The following is a 19,408-nucleotide window of genomic DNA, read 5'->3' as shown; positions in this document are numbered from 1 at the left end:
GAGCATTCAGAGCGGATGTGGAGTCACCTCCCGGGTGATATTCCAGAGCCCTTTGACATCACATTTGGAAAGGGGTCCTAGGAAAGTTCTTTGCAGATGGAAATTGCAGTAGGAGTCAGCAGTGTTGTTTGGAAGGTGGAACAATCACAGGGAAAACTGATTTCCTTGGGGTGTTCCAGTCCAATCTGTGCTGGTGGGTGCAGTTGGAATCCCTGGGGATGGGGGATGAGTGAGGAGCTCAACAGGAATCTCAGGAATGTTGTCTTTTAACCATGGTTTCTGGCAGCTGGGTCGCTGCAAGTCCACTTTGGTGTAACCTTTGTGCCCTTCCCAGCAGAACTGATGGGGACAGACGGGTCCCACGCCCAGGAGGAGGGGAGCACTCAGTGGGGCACTCAGCAGCTCATCCTGCCAGGTTTGCCAGGGCTTGGTTGGCACGAGGGGCCTGGGAACCTCCCTCAGCCTCCAGGGAAAGGTGGTGCAGACTCCTGCAGTGAGGGTGGGGTGGTGGGGGGGCCACAAACAGGACAGGGGTGACACAAACCCCCCCGTTCCGGCCCCTCCGTTAGTGAGAGGCAGCGGCAGAGCTGCCTGGCAGGCTGAAAAGATCCTTTTTCCCAGGAAATAAACTCCTGCTTATTTATTTCCACGAGTAGGCAGATAAATTCCATCAGCAATTCCATCTGCCAGGAAGAAGAGGAGTTGCTGGAAGAGCTCCTCGTGCAGTGCTGTGCTGTAAGGTCAGCGGAGGAGCCCGTCCAGCTCGGGGCAGGGAGTGTGAGCGCTGCAGAGCCCCGGCTCCCCTGCAAGCCCTGTCCTTCCTCCCCTCTGCTGCCCTGCAGCAGCTGCCCACGAGGGTTCTTCTGGTGCCACAGAGATAATCTTTGTCCAGGGAAAGGCTCTGTTTGTGGGGGAATGGTTGTGAAGGGAGCACGGGCTGTCTCTGGCAGCAGAGGGAGTTAACCTAACAGGAGTTGGGGTTGTGCAGCCTGAGCAGCTCCAGAAGGACCTGAGGGCTCTTTCCAGTGCCTGGAGGGGCTCTGAGAGAGCTGGAGAGGGACTGGGGACAAGGGCCAGGGTAAGGGGGAATGGCTTCCCCAGAGGGCAGGGTTAGATGGGATGTTAGGGAGAAATTCCTCCCTGTGAGGGTGGGCAGGCCCTGGCACAGGGTACCCAGAGAAGGGTCCAAGGCCAGGCTGGACAGGGCTTGGAGCACCCTGGGACAGTGGAAGGTGTCCCTGCCATGGCAGGGGCTCTCCAGAGGCTGTGGGTGAAGCTTTCCCAGTCACAGCTCTCACAGCAAACACTGAGCTCAGCCAGGGGTGTTACAGGCTCCAACTGCTCCTGCTTTCCACAGTGAGCTGTGCCTGGATGGGTTTGGAGCACATCCAAGGTGTATTTGCTAATGGAAGAGGAGATCTGAACTCACTTGGTGGATTTTGCATGGCCAAACAACATTCAGCACCAGGAGATGGGAGATGGGAGCTGTGGGAGCTCCCTGCCTTGCCAGGGCTCGGTGACACCAGGAGCTGTTGCTCCAGGACCTGGGGCTGTGCTATTGTCCCTCATCCCAACCAACGGGTTTAACCAACACAGAACGACTCCAGGAGTTCACACGAGGTGATGAGGGATGGGAAAGCAGGAAACAGTGAAGTCCTGAGGAGTTTGCTGTCTGTTTTGTGCTGAGCAGGGTGAGGGGGTGCAAATGCAGCCCCAAGGCAGGGAGCTCCTTTCTGAGGCTGGGGTCAGGCAGGGAAATCCAGCTCCACACAGGAGCAGGGACCTGGGAGCTCTTGAGAGGGGAGCCTGGGGCTCCATCCACTGCTGTGCCAGGGCTCCATGCACCTGGGAACTGCAGCTCCATGTGCCAGGGCTCCATGGCCCTGGGAATCACAGCTCCATGTGCCAGGGTTATCAGAGCTCCATGCACCTGGGAACTGCAGCTCCATGTGCCAGGGTTATCAGAGCTCCATGCACCTGGGAACTGCAGCTCCATGTGCCAGGGTTATCAGAGCTCCATGCACGGGGGATTTGGGCTCTGTACATGAAGTGTCAGAGCTCCATACACCTGGGGGTATCAGTGCCTCGTGTCCTGGGGTACCAGACCTTCATGGGGAGCTGGGGGCTCGGGGATAGCTCCATGTCTGGAGTATCAGACCTCATTGCACCGGGAATTTGGGGCTCTGTGCACGGGATACCAGAGCTCCATGTGCCCGGGGAGGGCGATGCTCCATGCTCCAGCATGCCAGAGCTCCGAATACCGGGATACCGGGGGGACTGGGGCTCAGTGCTCTGGGATACCGGAGCTCCAAATACTGGGGGGACTGGAGGTCCAAGGCCCCGGGATACCGGAGCTCCAAGCACCGGGGGCACGGACGTTCGGCGCCCCGCGGTACCACACCCTCCGTCCCCAGGTCACGGCCGCTCCCTGCCCGGTGCCGCCCCCGTCCCGCCCCTCGCGGCCCGTTCCGGCCTGCGGGAGCGGAGCGGCGGCGGCGGCTGCGCACGGCGGGGCCGCCATGAGCGACGAGCGGCTGCGCCGGGTGCGCGACCGCGTCCGGCCCTTCCCGGACTTCCCCGAGCCCGGCGTGCTGTTCCGGTGAGACCGGCACGGGGTCGGGGATGGGATCGGGGGGGAAACGGGGGCTGGAACCACGACAGGGGATGGGGCCGGCGATGGAGGCAGGACCAGCGCTGGAACTGGGGATGGGAGCAGGGCTGGAGCCGGGCCGGGGACTCGCTGCCGGCTCCTGTGCCCGCTGCCCATCCCTGGCCCCGGCAGCATCAGGCAGGGGCCTTCCTCGGGATCAGGAGCCTCCCCTGGGATCAGGAACCTTCCCCGGGCTCGGGAACTTCCCCTGGGCCCAGGAACCTTCCCTGGGATCAGGGGCTGAGCGTTTCCAGAGCAGCCCCGCAGTTCCCTCACCCCTGCCCTCCCTCATTGCAGCGATATCAGCCCCTTGCTGAAGGATCCTGTGGCCTTCAGGGCTTTGATTGATCTTCTGGAGGATCATGTGAGGGCACTTTACCCGAAAATCGACTTCATTGTGGGTGAGTGTTGGTTGAACAGCCCTGAGCAGTGTGTCCTGGGTGGGAAGTGAGGGGCGGCCCTTGGGGAATGTTGTGGCCCTTGGCCACAGAAATCACCTGAACATTGGCCTCTGTCACGAAGTAACACCAGAACTCTACCCTTCTCCTCCTGCTGTCGTTCCTGAAATGCTGGTCTGGGATGTGGCAGGTGCCCTTTGACACTTCCATGCCAGTGCATTCATTGTTAAAAAGGAGGGGGCACACAGAGCCTGCAGTGTCCCCATGCTGTCCCCAGGGCAGGCAGGCCCTGTCCCAGCTGGTTTTCTTCAGGGAGCCTTTCCAGGCCAGCACAAACGGCCTTGGTGGCCAGAACACCTCAGCTCACCTGGCCAGGTGCTGAGGAAGAGGAAGGCAGAGCTTGGGCTGGGCCACAGCCAAAGGAGCACAGACCAAACCTGGCCCAGGTGAGATAAATGAGGGCTGCCCGAGGTGCAGAGTTCCTGCTCGTGTGGCTGGGCTGATACCAGGGCCCTGCTGCCTTTATCTCTAAGGAAAAGGGTCAGAGGGGAGGGAAATGGGCTCTTGGGGCCAGCAGCAGCATGTGTGAGTGAGAACAGGAGTCTGGGCTGTGCTTTCAACCCTCACAAGTCACTTGAAGAGCAAATTGCTTTTAGAATGGGAGGATAAAACGGGGGTTATGCCAAGACCTTCCCCCAGTGAAATGGCTCCAATCTGAGTGATGGGACAAGAGGAAAAGGCCTCAAGTCGCACCTGAAGGAGGTTAGGTTGACTATGAGGGAATATTAATTCACTGAGAGGGTGATGAGGTGTCGGGACACGCTGCCCAGGGCAGTAGTGGAGTCACCATTGCAAAAAATACACGGATGTAGCCTTGATGGTTGGACTTGATGGCCTTGGAGGCCTTTTCCCAGGTGAATGATTCCTGATTCCCTGACTGCCTGTTCCTGCTGTGCCCCCAGGCCTGGACTCGCGGGGGTTCCTCATCGGGACCCCGCTGGCACAGAGGTTGGGCATCGGCTTCGTGCCCGTGCGGAAAAAGGGGAAACTGCCCGGTGCCACCGAATCCATCTCCTACAGCCTGGAGTACGGCAAGGCAAGGCCTGGGGCTCACCCTGGGGGGGTCAGGGGGGCTGAACCCACGGGGAGGGGGTCCCAGGGTGGGTTCTGGTGCCCTGGGAGTGGCACTGAGCCGGCCCCGAGCCGCGGTCGCTCCGTTTGTGCCCGTGGGGGATGTTTGGTGCTGTGCCGTGATTCTTCTCAGGGGGTGGTGCTCAGACCTGGTGCTAAATGGCTTTCTTTGGCTTGAATCCAGGGGCATGACCACGGAGAGTGTCCCCACTCTGGCAGTAAGTGCTGTAAGTCAGAGCTGTCCTGCATGGCTTCCCCCATCCCGCCCCGTAACCCGCGGCTGCTCGGGGGCCGAGCCTCAGCCTGTGCTGCTCCCACTAGGAACTAACAGCAGCAGAGCCCCCAAAGCCAGGCCTAAGCCATGAGGATTGTTTGGGCCAGCTGAGCTCGTGTGACACATCCAAACAGGTGCCAGTTTGGATATGACTCTAGGCAGAGCTCCCCAGGCCGTGACAGGAGATTTTCCTCGCTGGAGAGCTGCTCTGGGATAACATTCCACCATAACACACACCATGAAAGTTCAGGATCTTGGTGTGCCAGAGGGTTGGCCCAGCAATCCCCTCCCTGCTCTGTGTTTCTGTGGCGCTCCCCTGTAGCTGGAATTCGTGGGGTTTTGGGGATTTTAGGTGCTGAGTATTCATGCTGATGTCGCTGAGGATTTGTCTGTGCTCCAGCATGAACCAGCAGCTCCTGAGGGGCTTCTCCCCAAGGCCAGACTAAACCAAAGCTGCTCTTTGCTCCCTGCAGGCTGAGCTGGAAGTCCAGAGCGATGCTGTGGAGCCAGGACAGAAGGTGGTGATTGTGGATGACCTGCTGGCAACTGGAGGTGAGGGAAGCTCGTGTGATCCTGTGTGCATGGAACCATGGAATGGCTGGGGGTGATAAATCTGGAGGGGAGGGAAGCACATGTGATCCTGTGTGCATGGAATCATGGAATGGCTGGGAGGGGTAAATCTGGAGGGGAGGGAAGCACGTGTGATCCTGTACCCCTGTGTGCATGGAATCATGGAATGGCTGGGGGGGATAAATCCCATCCAGTCCCACCCCTGCCCAGGCTGCTCCAAGCCCCCTCCAGCCTGGCTTTGGGCACTGCCAGGAGTATCCACACCTCTCTGGCACCCTCAGCCTGGCAGCAGCAGGGGTGGCTTTGGGGTGCCCCTGCAGTGAGGGTGTTTCTGCTCCCCTCCACAGGAACCATGCGTGCTGCCTGCGAGCTGCTCAAGAGGCTGAAGGCTGAAATCCTGGAGTGCCTGGTGATCATCGAGCTGAAAGCCCTGAAAGGGTCAGAAAAGCTCAATTCCGTCCCTTTCTACTCCCTGCTGCAGTATGACTGAGGAGGGAGCACTGGGAACAAATCTGGGGCTGTATGTAGTGATTCTGGCTGTCACAGGGGGGTGGGGAAGGGGGAATGGGGTTAATCACAGGTTTTGAGCGTGGCCAGATGCTCTTCAATCCTGAATTTCCCAAGCACTGTGTTGAGTGTAATGATCCTTTTTGGAGTTCATCCTTTCAGGAAGAAGGAACAGGCAGACTGACTGGGGGGGATGGAGACCAAGATGCAGCTTCTCTGAATCTGTGGTTTTTAGGAGACCAAAGTGACAATATTGCTGCTGAGGCAGGAGAGCTCTGACAGGGCACCAGCATTCCCTGGGCTGGGCTGTCAGCCTCCAAGGAACCTGCTGAAAAATTCCCAAAGAAACACAGGAGATGGGCAAAAAGCAATTATTTCTGTAAAGGACAAATCCTGCTGTATCTGACCTCAGGATGGGCTGGGGCTCTGTGCTGTCACACCAGAACAAGCTGCTCTTGCACCAGGGCTGTGCTTGTTGAGGGGAATGAGGTGCCTGCTGTGCCCTTAAATCAGGATGGTGCTGCTGTGGGTTGAGCCCAGTCAGTGTTTTCCTTCCCTGGAGGCCACAGGCACCTTTGTTCAGCACAATTCCCCCTCTCCTGCACCACATCCCACTCCTGTGCTGCTGCTTCCCCTCTGCTGGGCTGTCCTGGGCCATCAGAGCCTGTCCTGGTGGGAGTTTGGTGCCAGCTGAGGCCCAGCAGAGGTGTTGCAGGGGTCTCAGGTGTGGGAGGGGGTTTGGAGATGCTTCCTCCAGCAACAGTTCAGTTTGCTCACAGTAAATCCCTGTGTGCCAAAACTTCCACGAGCCTGAAACCATCAGGGACTGTGTCCCTGGCCCAGCAGGGACTGGACTCACAGGTAAAATAAACATTGATGTATTTTTATATTTCCTAAGCTGTCTCAGAGCTGTTCTTGCAGGGGCTGAAGCCGTGAATGACCCTTGGCAGTGTCTCAGCTGGTCAGTGGGGCAGGGCTGTGCTGTGAGCTCTCCCTTATCCCCCAAATGCTTGGAATTGTTTCCCAGGGAGCATTCAGGTGCCTTTGCTTTGCTTTGCACCCACCTCTGGCTGCAGAGGCTTGGTGAGCTCAGCTCCCCTTCCCCACCCAGCACCTGGGGCCACCTCCCAGCCAGCCCTTCCACTTGGAAGGAGCATTCCAGCTGTTTTCATCCCCTTTTCCTGAAAAGCCCGTTCAGCACTGCTCAGTTTGCACTGAGGAACACAACTCCCTGGTGACCAGGCTGCCCCGGGGGAGCCAGGGCAGGCAGCACCTCACAGCTCCCTGCTGCTGGGGAGGAGGGAAAAATCAATTCCAGCCCCGAGAGCCATGGAAAGCAGCTGCGTGCTGGGGAAGCAGCGTCAGCCCTGCCCGTGCCAGCAGGTGACATCAGGGAATGTGGGGACACTGCCTTGGCCCTGCCAGCAGCCCCTGATGTCATCTGCTTGGACAGACCAGGCTGGGCAGGGGCGGCTGCCAGGTGGGAGAAGGGTTTTATCCCAAGAAGAGTTTTACCCCGAGGAGCAGAAGGGTTTTATCCCAAGAAGGTTTTTACCCCGAGGAGCAGAACGGGAGCTCGCCAGGAGCTCTCCTGGGATGCGAGCCTGGCTGCTGATTCCAGCTCCTTTCCAGTCCTGCTCCGCTCCAGCTGCTGCAATCCAGCTCCTTCCCACCTCAGTGAGGTCCCTGAGCGTGGCTGAGAGCCCAGCCTGCCTCAGGAGCCCCCAGCCTCACACCCAAACCCTGGGTTGGGTTTAATCCCTGTTCCTCCTCCCTGGAAAATGGGCACGCTCCTGCACAGGCAAGCAGGGGTCTGGAGGAGGAGGAGGAGGAGGAGGAAGGCCTCTTGCTCCCTCAGGAAGTGCTGTGGGATCTGCCAGACTGCAGCATGGCATGAGAGGATGAGGGAGCCCCCTTTCCCTGCAGCTCCCTGGTGTCCCCAGCCTGCCTTGGGGAGCACTGTGAGCTGTGCCTGCCCTGCCCCTGGGCACGGTGCCAGCCTAGCACCTCCGTGCCATCCTCACCCTCTTTGTCCCTCTTGCCAAGCCACTTCAGCCCGAGTGGCCTGGGATTTCCCCTGGGAAAAGCAAACCCTGGATCCCCGTCAGCCCCGCCTGGCCCTGTCCTGCAGCAGCTGCTCCCCCAGCCCCATCCACAAAAGCTGCATTCAGCTCCCTGCAAGCCCACGCTCACTTTTTCCAGTGAGTTTTTCTCCAGGAGCTGGATGGGGAGCCAGCCCTCGCCGGCGCCAATTGCCATGGAGAACCACGAGACAGGCAGCGAGGAAGAGCACTGGGTTAACACAAGTCAGCTATATTTAAAACATTTAATACAAATGTGTTTTGACAAGTCCTGCAGTTGTTTCCAGTGAGGACTGGAAGATGCGTTTTCCCTCCCTTAAAAACAGAACGAGGCCCAAAGCTCCAGAAACATCAATTTGTGACTTTTTCTCTCACTCCTTCCTGCCTGTCACCCTCTCAGCCTGCCCTGCTCTGCCTTCACCCCACCAGGACCCAGTTAATGGAAGAAACCTCTGAAATTGGACCTTCAGGAGACCCCTCATGCATTGAACCTTCAGGAGAACCAGGAAAGGGAGAAGAAAAGGTTCCTCAGGTTAGGGTTGCGTTCATCACCACCCCAGGATTGCTCCAGGACTAGGGGACCTACACTCCGCACAGCTCCCACCACAGGATCAGTTAAATTAAGGCATTTTGCCCTTCCTCACACCCGAGGACGAGCCTCCCTCCAGCCCAGCCCAGAACCCAGAGCACTGTCGGGATTTGCTACATTCGAGGAGATTGCACAGAAAAACCCCAACCCCGAGGGGGGCTCAGAGGGCTCCAGCCTCCTTGGCCGCCTTGTTGAGCCTCTCAGTGACGAGGCCCAGGTCCTTCTCTTTGTCCAGCTTGACGTAGACATCCGTCCTGAGGTTGTGGATGCCCACCCAGTCTGGCAGGAGCTCAGCGAAGAGCCGCACGTGTTTCTCCATCTCACCTGCAGCCGGGAGTGGCGGGGTCAGCGCTCAGCTCTGTCCATCCCCTTCCTCCCACAGAGAGACCCCCCCATAAATCCCTCCCTACCTGGTGCCACCAGCTCGGGGCAGCTGTCGGCCAGGCGGGCGCAGAGCAGCTCCATGCTGAGCGCCGCCTTCTTCTCGGCCACGAAGGCGCCGCGCAGGAGGCGCGCCAGGGCCGGCAGCCGCGCCAGCCGCGCCGCCCGCTGCTCCTGCCCCGCGTCCCGCGTCAGCAGCGCCGCCAGCCGCGCCGCCTCCTTCGCCCGCACCTGCAACGGGGGCACCTGAGCACGGGCAGCACCCCCAGCGGAGGGGACGGGCACAGGGAGCGCCCCCAGCCCTGGCATGATGTGACTCACCCGCTCCAGCAGCCCCTGGGACACCCACCCTGAGCACGGGCAGCACCCCCAGCGGAGGGGATGGGCACAGGGAGTGCCCCCAGGGGACAGCCTGAGCATGGGCAGCACTCCCAGGGCATGGGCTGGGCACAGGGAGCACCCCCAGGGCACAGGGAATGCCCCCAGCCCTGGCACAGAGTGACTCACCCGGCTCCTACAGCCCCTGGGACACCCACCCTGGGCACAGGCAGTGCCCCCAGGGTATGGGCTGGGCAAAGGGAGTGCCCCCAGCCCTGGCATAATGTGACTCACCCGCTCCAGCAGCCCCTTGGACACCCACCCTGAGCACGGGCAGCACCCCCAGGGGTGGTGCAGCGTGGGGTGCTGCACAGGCAGCGCTCCCAGCCCCAGCCTGATCTGACTCACCTGCTCCAACAGCCCCTGGGACCCCCACCCTGGGCACAGGGAGTGCCCCCAGCCCCGTGTGAGGCCCGGCACGGTGACTCACCCGCTCCAGCAGCCCCTGGGACACCCCTCTGAGCGCGCTGGAGGTGCTGGCAGGGATTGGGGCTTTGGAAAGTGCCGGCTCCCCCGCGCTGGATTCGGCCGTTCTGAGGGCCAGGTTGGCAAGAGCTTTTTCCATCTGCTCATGTGGAAGAGGGAGGAGGAGTTGGGTTACAGTTCAGGCTGGAGGAAGGAGAAGTTTCCCCTCTGCCGCCCCCGCTGTCACCCGGCAGCCCAGCCCAGCGATCCTGATCCATCCTGCCTGCACAGAGGAGCTTGGAGTGCTTCATGGAATCATGGAATGTTCTGGGTGAGAAAGGACTTGGAAGTTCTTCTCATTTGCAGTCCCCATGGCAGGGGCACCTTCCACTAGCCCAGGTTGCTCCAAGCCCCAATGTCCAGCCTGGCCTTGGGCACTGCCAGGGATCCAGGGGCAGCCACAGCTTCTCTGGGCACCTGTGCCAGGGCCTGCCCACTCTCACAGGGAACACTTCTTTCCCAATATCTCATCCATCCCTGCCCTCTGGCAGTGGGAAGCCACCCACACCTTCCCAGAGGTGGCACAGACAGGGTGCCCTGGCTCACCTTGGGGCTCAGCATGCCCCGGGCCGTGCTCAGCACCTCCTGGGCCGTGCTCAGCCTCTCCTCCTGCGGCGGCCGCGGCAGCTCCGCGGGGCTGATGTCCGGCACCTCGTCCACGTTGAAACGGGGATGCCACCGGGTCAGCTTCTCCTCTGGCACCACCATGGGCGGGCTGAGGGCAGCCAGGAATGCCTGAGAAGGGTGAGAGCTGTGTCATGGCACCAGGACGGAGAGGCAGCCGCTGCCCTGCGCTCCCAGCACAGCTTGGTGACACAGGGAGCGGATTCAGAGCCCATCTCAAGAGGAACCTCCGTGTCCTTCAGCCTGGATGGCACCAGTGACGGCCCCAGAGGCCAGAGCAGGGGGTGCCAGGTGCCCCTCACCTTGTGGTGCTCCCTGACGATGTTGACCAGGTTGCGGTGGAATTCCCTCCTGCGCTCCAGCAGCCGCGACGCCGACAGGTGCGGGCGCCCATCCACCTTCTCCTCTGCCAGGAGGGACACGAGTGTCACCCACACGCCCCAGCAGGGCACAAACCACAGCAGGACAGGACCACAGCCCTGCCATGGAGCTGAGTCGCTGCCTGGACGTTCTCCCTCCTGTCCCAAACCCGTTTCCCACTTCCAGTACGCTCAGGGGGTCAAATTAACAGACCAAGCAGAGCATCCCTATGGATTCAGGGATCAGGCAGGACTGAGAGTACCCCAAAACCATCCATACCTTCCCCCAGGACTGGCTCCAGCGTGAGCTGATACTCAGACTTCTTCTTCCCACCGCTGCCGAAGGAGGGGACGTTCTTCTCCTGGCGCAGCCGGTACGAGCTGGGATACACAGCCTTGATCTGCCCCAGGTGCTGCTCTTCAAACTGCCTGTGACAGCACCACGGGGGTTGGGGACGCCCAGAGCTGCAGCTGGGACCCCGAAAGGCGCAGCTGGGACCCCGAAAGGCGCAGCTGGGACCCCGAAAGGGGCCAGCTCACCTGCGCATAATGTCCTGCACGCCCTGCTTGACCTTGGCGAAGGTGACGGTCTCGGCGCGGTTGAAGAGCATCCCGGCGATGGTGTCCACGCTGCGGAACATCTCTGCCAGCACCCGGAACTTGTAGGGCAGCGTCAGCCCCGGGGGCAGCTCCTGGGCCAGCGTGTGGAACCGCTGGTACGCCGGGAGCTTCTGCCTGTGGGGAGGGACAGCACGGGGTCAGGGCCGGTCGGTATTGGGGTCACGTCACCCGTGGCATCGGTGTCACACCACTCAGAGCCCCCACAGCCCTCAAACCCTCACAAAAACACTGCAGGACAGTGGCAGCCCCCTCAAATCGCCCCTGCAGCTGCTCCTCACCCGGTCTCTCCCTCTGGAGCTGCCACCCCAGTGTCCTTGGTGTCCCCAGCCCCGGTGGCCGCTCTCCTCTGCCGGAGGCGCTGCTCCAGCTGCCGCACCCGCTCCAGGCGGCTCCGCAGGTCACTGCTGGTCCCGCTGGGGACAGAGGGCACCTGGCCCGGCACCTTCATCACCCTCATCCTCTGCAGGCGGCCCTGCAGCTCGGCCACGTCCTCCTGGGCAGGGAGGGGACACGGGGTCAGAGCGGGACAGGCGGCACCGAATCCGCCCGCACCGGGAGCAGAGCCGGGATCGGCCCGTACCCGCTGCAGGCGCCGGGCCGGTCCCGGGGATCCTGGGCCGGGCTCTGTCCCCGCGTCCTGCCCACGGCCCGGGGAGCCGCTGGTGCTGGCCGGGGGGGACACGGCCGGGTCCTGTGACAGCGGTGTCGGGGGTCGAGGAGTGGCCAGAGGCGAGGAGCTGGTGGCCTGCAAGAGAGAGGAGGGTTAGGGACTGTCCGGGGAACCCACCCGCCCGGCGCCACTTCCCCTGTGCCCCCCAAAGTCCTGCATGGGGAGGGGGAGCCATGGAGGGGTCTGCAATAGGGGCAGAGGGGCTGAAGGGGGCGAGTTTTGGGGTTCGTGCGCTTGGGGCCGGGGTCAGTCCGGGTGAGGGGGGATTGAGAATCAGGAGAAGGGGAGGAGAGTTTGGGGGGTCCTGCACGGGGAAAAGGGGCGGAACGCTTGCGGGGCTGCTGTTTTATGGTTCCACACGCGCCCATCCGCTCCCCCGCCCCTTTATCCTCCCCCACCCCATCGCAGGGCCGCATCCCCGACCCCTCCATGTCCCTACCGCTCCCGGAGACCCCGGCTCCGCATCCGGGGGCAGCTCCAGCCTCTTCCGCGCCGACTTCCCGCTCGGTTCCCCGAACCGGGCCCCGAGCGGCGACCCCGCTTCCATCTCCCGCCGGTTCCGTTTCCTGCCCGCCAGGCCCCGCAGCGCCGGGGAGCCCCCGCGGGCCGGGGTGCGCGGCGAGCCGGGCAGCGGCAGCGAGCGCCCGCTGAGCCCCGCCGGGACACCATCCTCCTCCTCCCGGTGCACCGGGGCACCGGCGAGGGCGGCCTTGAGCGGGCGGCCGCCGCTGCGCTTGGCCGGGGCTCCGGTGGTCCCTTTGGTCTGGCCGAAGAAGTCGGTGAGGCGGAGCTGGGCCATGGCCGCGGTCCTGGTCCCGGTTCCGATCCCGGTTCCGATCCCGATCCCGGTTCCGATCCCGGTCCCGCTCCCAGGAACACGTGGGGTCGGTCCCGCGCGCTTCTCTCTTGGCGGGAGCCCGCGCGCCGAGGCCCCGCCCACCGGGGGGCGGGCAGCGGTCACGTGAGGCGGGTTTGGCGCCACTCGGCTCTTAAAGGGGCCGCACCCCTCGGAGCGGTGCTGCACCTGGGGGTCCGGGGGGGCCGGGACAGCTCCGGGGGACGAGGGGCTCTGGCCTTGCTGGGTCAGGAAGCAGTTGATGCACCATGGGCAGGGATGGAGGTTGCCCACTCCAGGTTGGGCTCAGTGGGGTAAAATCTGGGAATTTCCATTGGAATGGTGCTGGTGGTCATCCCTGATCTGCTCTCCCCAGTGCTCACGGGGCCAAGCCCTGACTTGGAGCTCCACGGGGATCCTGCAGGGCGCAGCCATGGGAACGAGGGGCTGTGGGGCACCTGCATTGCTCCCTGCCTGCCATTCCCTGCCCTGTGCTGTTGGCAGTGCCCGGAGCTGGGAGCAGCCTCTGGCCCATCGCTGCCGGACCAGGCACTCAGGCCGTGCCCACAGCACTTACGGAGCCTCACGTGTCTCCCCCATCCCTCGTAAAACCCGAGCGAGGCTGGCAGAGAGCAGCAGGGCCGGATCCAGGCGGGCAGGGCAGGGCTCTGGGGTGCCATTCCCGGTGCCCATTTGCTTCCACTGCCTCCATTCCCTGCCTGGCTGTGCTCGGGGCTGCTGCGGGTGCTGCACCGCCCTTTCCTGGATCCCTGCTGGTGGGGGTGGGCAGGGGTAATTCCCATCTCCAGACACGGCATCGGTGCTGAACTTCATCTTTGTGTTGAGCAGGGTTTCATTTACACGAGCAGCTCCCTCCAGATGCCAGTGCTGAGGGTGGGTGCAGCTGAGTCCCCGTGATAAGGATGGTGCCACGAGGGGCTGTGCCCACTGATCCCAGGGTTCCACATAGTATGGAGCCATCAGACCCATCCTGGGGAGCCATCAGACCCATCCTGTGCCCACTGATCCCAGGGTTCCACACACTGGGGAGCCATCAGACCCATCCTGTGCCCACTGATCCCAGGGTTCCACACTGGGGAGCCATCAGACCCATCCTGTGCCCACTGATCCCAGGGATCCACACACTGGGAGCCATCAGGCCCATCCTGTGCCCACTGATCCCACAGATCCACACAGTATGGAGCCATCAGACCCATCCTGTGCCCACTGATCCCATGGATCACACACTGGGAGCCATCAGACCCATCCTGTGCCCACTGAACCCATGGATCCACACTGGGGAGCCATCAGACCCATCCTGTGCCCACTGAACCCATGGATCCACACACTGGGAGCCATCAGACCCATCCTGCTTTGGGGGTTCTGGGTGGGCAGGGGTGCCTGGATGGGGCTTGGGCACATTTGGGGTGGGGAGGAGAGGCCCTGGAACTCTGGAGGGAGCCCCGAGGAGAGTGGGGAGCAGTGTGGCAGTGTGCCAGCTGGATGCCAGTTTATGAACCGTGTTGGGAAAACAAGCTCAGGGGAGCCAAGGAATGTGGAGAATTTCATGGGCCGGTGGTTCCTGTTGCAGGCTGGTGGTTACCAGGTGTCACCAGCCACACTGCCCGTGCCACCAGCTGTGCCTGGCACCTTCCCACCGGGATCTGGGGTGGGATTTGGGACTGGGACAGCCCAGCTCCAGATGTGGCCTGGGCTCCCAGTTCCATGGGGGTGTGGGTCTGCATCTGGCTCTGCAGCGGGCACCGAGCTCTGGGAATGTGGGACTGGGGGTCCAGCTCCAGGAACATGGCATGATTCCCTGGTGCCAGGGACACAGCACCCAGCTCCAGGAACACAGCATGATTCCCCAGTGCCAGGGATCATGGACCCAGCTCCAGGAACACAGAATGATTCCTTGGTGTCAGGGATCATGGACCCAGCTCCAGGGCTGGATATCAACCCCTCCCGAGCTCCCCACTCCACGCAGCAGTTCTGAGCCCTGGTATCAACAACAAACATTCAACAAAAACAAGTTCTGACTTCTTCATTTCATTTTCGGACGAAACAAACACGAAGCACATCTGCTTATCTTCCTTTCCTTTTTTTCCCCTTTTTTTTTTTTCTAGTCGGTATTTTTTTTTCCCGACGGCTAAAAGCGGAGCCCGAGGGGCTGCGGGGCCGGCGCTGAGCCCGTCCAGCCCGTCCAGCCCGTGTGAGCGGCGGGAGCGGCGGGCGCGGTGCCGGCGGGAGGCGCTGGGGCCGCGCCGGCCCCGCGGGTGGGGGGCGGGCGGTGCCGCTTTATAAAGCGGCGGGCGCGGGGCGGGGGCAGCGCCTCGGAGCGCCGCGGGACCGGGCAGCGGCGTCGGCAGCGGGGCCTGCCCAGCCCCGGCGGGGCGGAACGGCTCGGAGCGGCTCGGGCCGGGCCCCCCCGCCGCGGCGGCCGGGCGGGATGAAGCGCCGGGGGCTCTGCCAGGGGCTCTACTGGCTGCTGCTGCCGCTCGCCCTGCTGGCCGGTGAGTGCGGGGATCCCCGCCGTGCGGAGCGTGCCTCGGGGCTGTCGCCGCTCGCCGGTGGCTGCGGGCGCGGGGCTGTCCCGGCACGTGGGGCGGGGAGCGCCGGGGAACCGGAGGCGAGCGGGAGCCGGGGCTGCGATCCCGGAGCCGGGACGGGCGGTCCCTCCCTCCGCGGGGATCACCCGCGACCCCGCGGCTCCGCCCGTGACCGAGCGGCTGGCGGGCAGCGCTGCCGCTTTCCGCCGTGCGTGTCCCCCCTGTCCCCGCAGCTGTCCGGGCGCAGGTGGCCCGGGTGGGTCACGGCCGCCGCCGCTGTGCTGCTGGGGGTGAGGAGCGAGCTCCGGCCGGGTGGGCGATGCCCGGGGGCGGCCGTGCCCATCCCGTCCCCGTGCCCGGGCGGATCCGGTGCCCCCGTGGCTCTGCGGTGCCCGGGCTGCCACCAGCCCGTTGCCGGCACTGTCGGCCTTTGATGGCAGCTGTGCCACCCACCGAGGCAACCGGCTGGCCACCGGCCTGGAAAATCCCCGTGTCCCGGGACGCGCAGGACAAGAATCGGCTCTTTGAAGCCCGCCTGCTCCGGAGCCTCTTCGGGGACGCTGCGTTTGCGTAGACGCAAAGGAAAATCCTCCTCAGAGCGGGGATTGTTCGAGGGGCTCCTTGTGCCGGGCTCTTTGCCGCTCGCACCGGCCGTGCCGGGGGCCCGAGCCCCGCGGAGCTTTGGGGTGGCTTTGGGGTGGCCCTAGAAGGGCTTTTGGGACGCTGTCCCCCGGACAGAGAGGGACACGCTGCCGGCCGAGGGAGGCGCGCCCGGCCGAGCCAGCCCCGTTCCCAGCTGCGTTTTGGGGAGCGGGCTCGGGTTTCGGGGTGCTGCCTCCGGGCGCAGCCTCGCTGGCGGAGGAAGTCGGTGACTCTTGAAAAAGCTGCTTTTCCTCTGCTTTGCCGGGGAGTGACTCAGAGCATCGCGCAGGATGTCAGGAGGTTCGCGTTAATTATAACCCAGCCCAGCCGGGGCCGCGCTGCCCGGGCCGGGGCGCGGGAGCTGCCGGGGGCATCCCATGGGTGCCCGGGGCGACACGTGGCCTGCGGGCCAGCCTCCCGCGGGGCCCTGCCGCTCCGATAGCGCCGATTGACCCCAAATCCCGCCGGCTGGCTCGGCTCTGCCCCCGCTCCGGCACGGGGCGTGCTGGGGAGCGCGGCTGCCCCGGAGCTGGGGACGCGCTGGTGGCCTTGCTGTCCCCAGCGCCCCCGCGGAGCTCGTGGGTGGCGTGTTTGAATTTGGGGCCCCGCTCGGGCGGGGACTCCGTCCCGCTCCAGCTCATTGCCCGGAGGGAGGGGGTGACTCAGCAGCGCCCGGGGGCCGCAGGAGCCGCGGGGGAAACTGAGGCACGGGGGGTGTGGCCGGTCCCGCCGCACCTGGCCGGGAGGGTTCGCCCCCAGCTCGGCCCTTCCTTCCCGGGCAGCTCGGCTCTCCCCGAACGTCCGCAGGATGTTTGCTCGGGGCTCCCGGCCAGCCCGGGGCCCGTGCGGCCGCAGGGCTCGGGGCCCATGGCCGGGGCAGCCCCGGCTTCCCACGGCTGGCACAGCCCCGGGCTGTGTGCCCACCTCGGCTCCGTCCTTCCTGCTGGGACTCTGGGGTGCTGTGGGGGCACCCTTTAATTCCTGCCCTGCGCTCCCGATGCCAGTCCTGCCCATGGTGATCCGTGGGGAGGGGTGATGGGTGGGGGTGGCACCCCCTCCCCCTGGGGCTGCGGTGCCCCCCGAGCCCCCTGGGGTGGGCACAGAGCCCCCCCTGCCTGCCCAGGGTGTTTGGGGGTCCCTGGGGGTGCCACGGGGCTGGAGCCCAGCCGGGTGCCAGCGTGGGCTGCAGCTGCTGCCTGCTGCGGTCAGGTGCTTTTTATAAAACCCAGGGAAATAGAATAGAGGAGGAAAAAAAAAACCTGTTTAAAAAAATAAAAAAAGAAAAGCAGAGGCACCGCTGTCTCCAAGAGCAATAACTGCTGCTTCCTCCCGGGCAGGGGGAGGGGATGGCAGCATGAGATGGGATGGAGGTGCAGGGCCAGGTGCCCAGGACCGAGCCCCCACAGCCCCACTGAGGTGGGGGACACCAGGGGTGCAGCGGGTCCCCTTTGGGTGAGGACAGCAGGGTTTGGGCACAGCTGGCACTGCCATGTGGCAGCCACGGTCACGGCCCCGCTGGGAATGTTGGTGGCCCTGGGAATGTGTCCTCGTGTGTCCCAGTGTGAGCCTGCAGCTCCAGGAGCCCTGTGGCACCGGCTGTGCCCTCCTGGCATGTGCCCGTGTGTGGCACTTGTCCCCTGAGCTCCCTGTGCCCTCCTGGCATATGCCTGTGTGTGACACTTGTCCCCTGAGCTCCCTGTGCCCTGGCACGAGCTCCTGGCTCCCAGCTGGGCTTTGCCAGGCTGGCACCGGGCCCGGAGCCCTCCTGGGGCATCTCCTGTGGCATTCCTGGGGGCAGGAGGGTCGGAGCTGGCGGGATGAACTTTCCACAAAAACAGGATGTGGAGGGTGAGCCGGTGGGGCTGCTCTTTCCTGGAAAGTGGGGCTGGGAATGTGCTGCTGGCCAGCTCTGCGTGCCCAAGGGCTGTGGCTTTGGGACTGCTGGGATCTGGGGACAGGGAGAGCCCCAGTGACGGGATTTTGGGATGGGGAGAGCCCCAGTGACGGGATTTTGGGATGGAGGGAGCCCCAGTGACGGGATTTTGGGATGGGGAGAGCCCCAGTGACGGGATTTTGGGACGGGGAGGGCCCCAGTGACGGGATTTTGGGATGGGGAGAGCCCCAGTGACGGGATTTTGGGATGGGGGGAGCCCCAGTGACGGGATTTTGGGGCAGGGAGAACAACACTGATGGGATTTTGGGATGAGGCCTCTGGGTTCCTCACCCTACCTCTGGTTTTCATCCAGCTGGTGCAGAGTTGAGTCTTAGGAGCAAAGTGACACCTTGGGGACCCTGTCAGGGTCCCTGGGGTCCCCACCTGGGGCTGGTGACCTGGCAGGCAGCTCGGCAGGTGTGCCTGGCCCTGTTACCTGCTGCTGGGGCCGGGCTGCGTGAGGGAGCAGGGCAGGAATTAAAGAGCTTTGCTAATTAACCCTGAGCGGCCGCAGGTACCGAGCACGGTGTGGATGCAGAGCGATGCCGCGGGGCTGCTCCGTGGGGCTCCCCCGGTTTTGGGGGGTCTGGGATCCCCCTTTCCCCATTCAGCTGGGAACGGATCCGTGCTGGAAGCTGCCTGGGTGTGGGATGGTGCCTGGTGGGCAGGGAGGGGGCTGTGCCAGTCCCCAAATCTCCTCCCAGCGCAGTGCCAGGGAAGGGCGCCGGTGCCCACTCCTCCTGGCTGATGCCCGCTCCTCCTGGCTGATGCCCGCTCCTCCTGGCTGCCCCCTTTGCCAGCGGTGCCCAGTGACCCCAATCCCCTCCCACGGGGAGATTCAATTAGGGCTGGCGCGGAGCAGCCCCGGCGCTGTGATTGAGCCTCCTCCCGCCTCATTAATGTCATTAATATTTCACGTTAATGCCGGGAGCTGCTCCGGGGTCACGGGCTGGGCGGGCAGCAATTGGGGTGCCAGTCTGGGGTGCCTGGCTTAGGGGGCACGGCGAGTGCCCACACGCAGCCGGGGTGTGGTGCTGAGGGCAGGGCACGGGCAGGGGGCTGTGGGTGCCACCGGGCTGTGCCCACCCCCGGGTGGCTGCTGGAGGGCGGCTGTGCCCGGCTTTGCTGGGCTCTGCTCTCCCCACACGCCAAACTGGTTTTTCCTCCCTGTGCTGCACTTTCCCCGCTGTCAGCACTGCGGGGAACCGGTTCCCTCCGCACACCCACGCACCGGGCACGGCACGCCCGCTGCACCCGGGGAAAGGGGTGCCAGGCCGGGCTCCGGGGTGCCCCCAAACCCGGGGGTGCCCCCAAACCCGGCTGTCGTCACCTTCTCGCCCTCCTTTCCGTCCTGGTGGAAGCCATCAAGCGCTCCTGGGGGGTGCAGGGGGTGCCACCAAGCAGAGGGTCCTGGTGGCACCAAATTTTGGGGTTGGCAGATGGGTACCCCCAGTGCCCAGCGTGATCCGTGCTCTCATGGGAGCTGCCAGCCGTGCCCTCAGTGCCATGGCAGGGCCGGGGGCTCTCGGTAGGGGTGGTGGCACAGGGGACAGTGACAGAGGGACGGTGGCACAGGGGTGGTGGCACAGGGACAGTGGCACAGGGGAGGTGGCACAGGGACAGTGGCACAGGGGAGGTGGCACAGGGACAGTGGCCCTGCCCGGCTCCCTCAGCAGCAGCAGCCATGTCTCGCCCCGTGCCGGGAAGGCTGCTCTCTCTCGCTGGGATGTTTGCTCCATGAGATCATCCCG

The 19,408-nt window shown here is 63.9% G+C and overlaps 3 protein-coding genes across 3 annotated transcripts in view; 2 read left to right on the top strand and 1 right to left on the bottom strand.

Moving 5' to 3' along the window:
• Positions 1–2,513: 2,513 nt before the first annotated feature.
• On the top strand, positions 2,514–6,427 carry APRT (adenine phosphoribosyltransferase). Its single transcript, XM_063168199.1, has 5 exons — positions 2,514–2,599; positions 2,948–3,051; positions 4,011–4,144; positions 4,927–5,005; positions 5,371–6,427. The coding sequence occupies exons 1-5, from the start codon at positions 2,520–2,522 to the stop codon at positions 5,511–5,513; spliced, it is 540 nt and encodes a 179-aa protein (XP_063024269.1). The 5' UTR covers positions 2,514–2,519; the 3' UTR covers positions 5,514–6,427.
• A 1,400-nt stretch (positions 6,428–7,827) lies between these two features.
• On the bottom strand, positions 7,828–12,582 carry CDT1 (chromatin licensing and DNA replication factor 1). The gene is made up of 10 exons (XM_063167578.1): positions 12,138–12,582; positions 11,609–11,773; positions 11,307–11,521; positions 10,948–11,142; positions 10,688–10,836; positions 10,351–10,454; positions 9,971–10,159; positions 9,390–9,524; positions 8,611–8,812; positions 7,828–8,524 (listed from the first exon to the last, which is right to left on the bottom strand). Exons 1-10 carry the CDS (start codon positions 12,495–12,497, stop codon positions 8,361–8,363), a joined length of 1,878 nt encoding a protein of 625 aa, XP_063023648.1. The 5' UTR covers positions 12,498–12,582; the 3' UTR covers positions 7,828–8,360.
• A 2,397-nt stretch (positions 12,583–14,979) lies between these two features.
• The window catches only part of PIEZO1 (piezo type mechanosensitive ion channel component 1 (Er blood group)), a 24,426-nt gene continuing 19,997 nt past the window's right edge, over positions 14,980–19,408 (top strand). Inside the window, exon 1 of the mRNA XM_063168191.1 lies at positions 14,980–15,046. Coding sequence (XP_063024261.1) covers positions 14,983–15,046 — 64 coding nt within the window. The 5' untranslated portion in view covers positions 14,980–14,982. The remainder of the gene's footprint in view (positions 15,047–19,408) is intronic.

This window comes from Melospiza melodia, chromosome 13 (genome assembly GCF_035770615.1).
Source record: "Melospiza melodia melodia isolate bMelMel2 chromosome 13, bMelMel2.pri, whole genome shotgun sequence".
Taxonomy (NCBI): Eukaryota; Metazoa; Chordata; class Aves; order Passeriformes; family Passerellidae; genus Melospiza; species Melospiza melodia.
Note: the sequence above shows the minus strand (reverse complement) of the source record. Positions and strands in the feature narration are given on the sequence as shown.

What these genes read in the sequence shown, in the direction of transcription:
- APRT (XM_063168199.1), top strand. Translation starts at nt 2,520, where the DNA reads ATGAGCGACGAGCGGCTGCGCCGGGTGCGCGACCGCGTCCGGCCCTTC. An exon ending in GAAAATCGACTTCATTGTGG is followed by an intron (nt 3,052 to 4,010) that starts GTGAGTGTTGGT and finishes CTGTGCCCCCAG; the next exon opens with GCCTGGACTCGCGGGGGTTC. An exon ending in TGACCTGCTGGCAACTGGAG is followed by an intron (nt 5,006 to 5,370) that starts GTGAGGGAAGCT and finishes TCCCCTCCACAG; the next exon opens with GAACCATGCGTGCTGCCTGC.
- CDT1 (XM_063167578.1), bottom strand. Translation starts at nt 12,497, where the DNA reads ATGGCCCAGCTCCGCCTCACCGACTTCTTCGGCCAGACCAAAGGGACC. An exon ending in CGGCCCGGCGCCTGCAGCGG is followed by an intron (nt 11,522 to 11,608) that starts GTACGGGCCGAT and finishes CTCCCTGCCCAG; the next exon opens with GAGGACGTGGCCGAGCTGCA. An exon ending in CCCAGGGGCTGCTGGAGCGG is followed by an intron (nt 8,813 to 9,389) that starts GTGAGTCACCGT and finishes CCCCCGTTGCAG; the next exon opens with GTGCGGGCGAAGGAGGCGGC.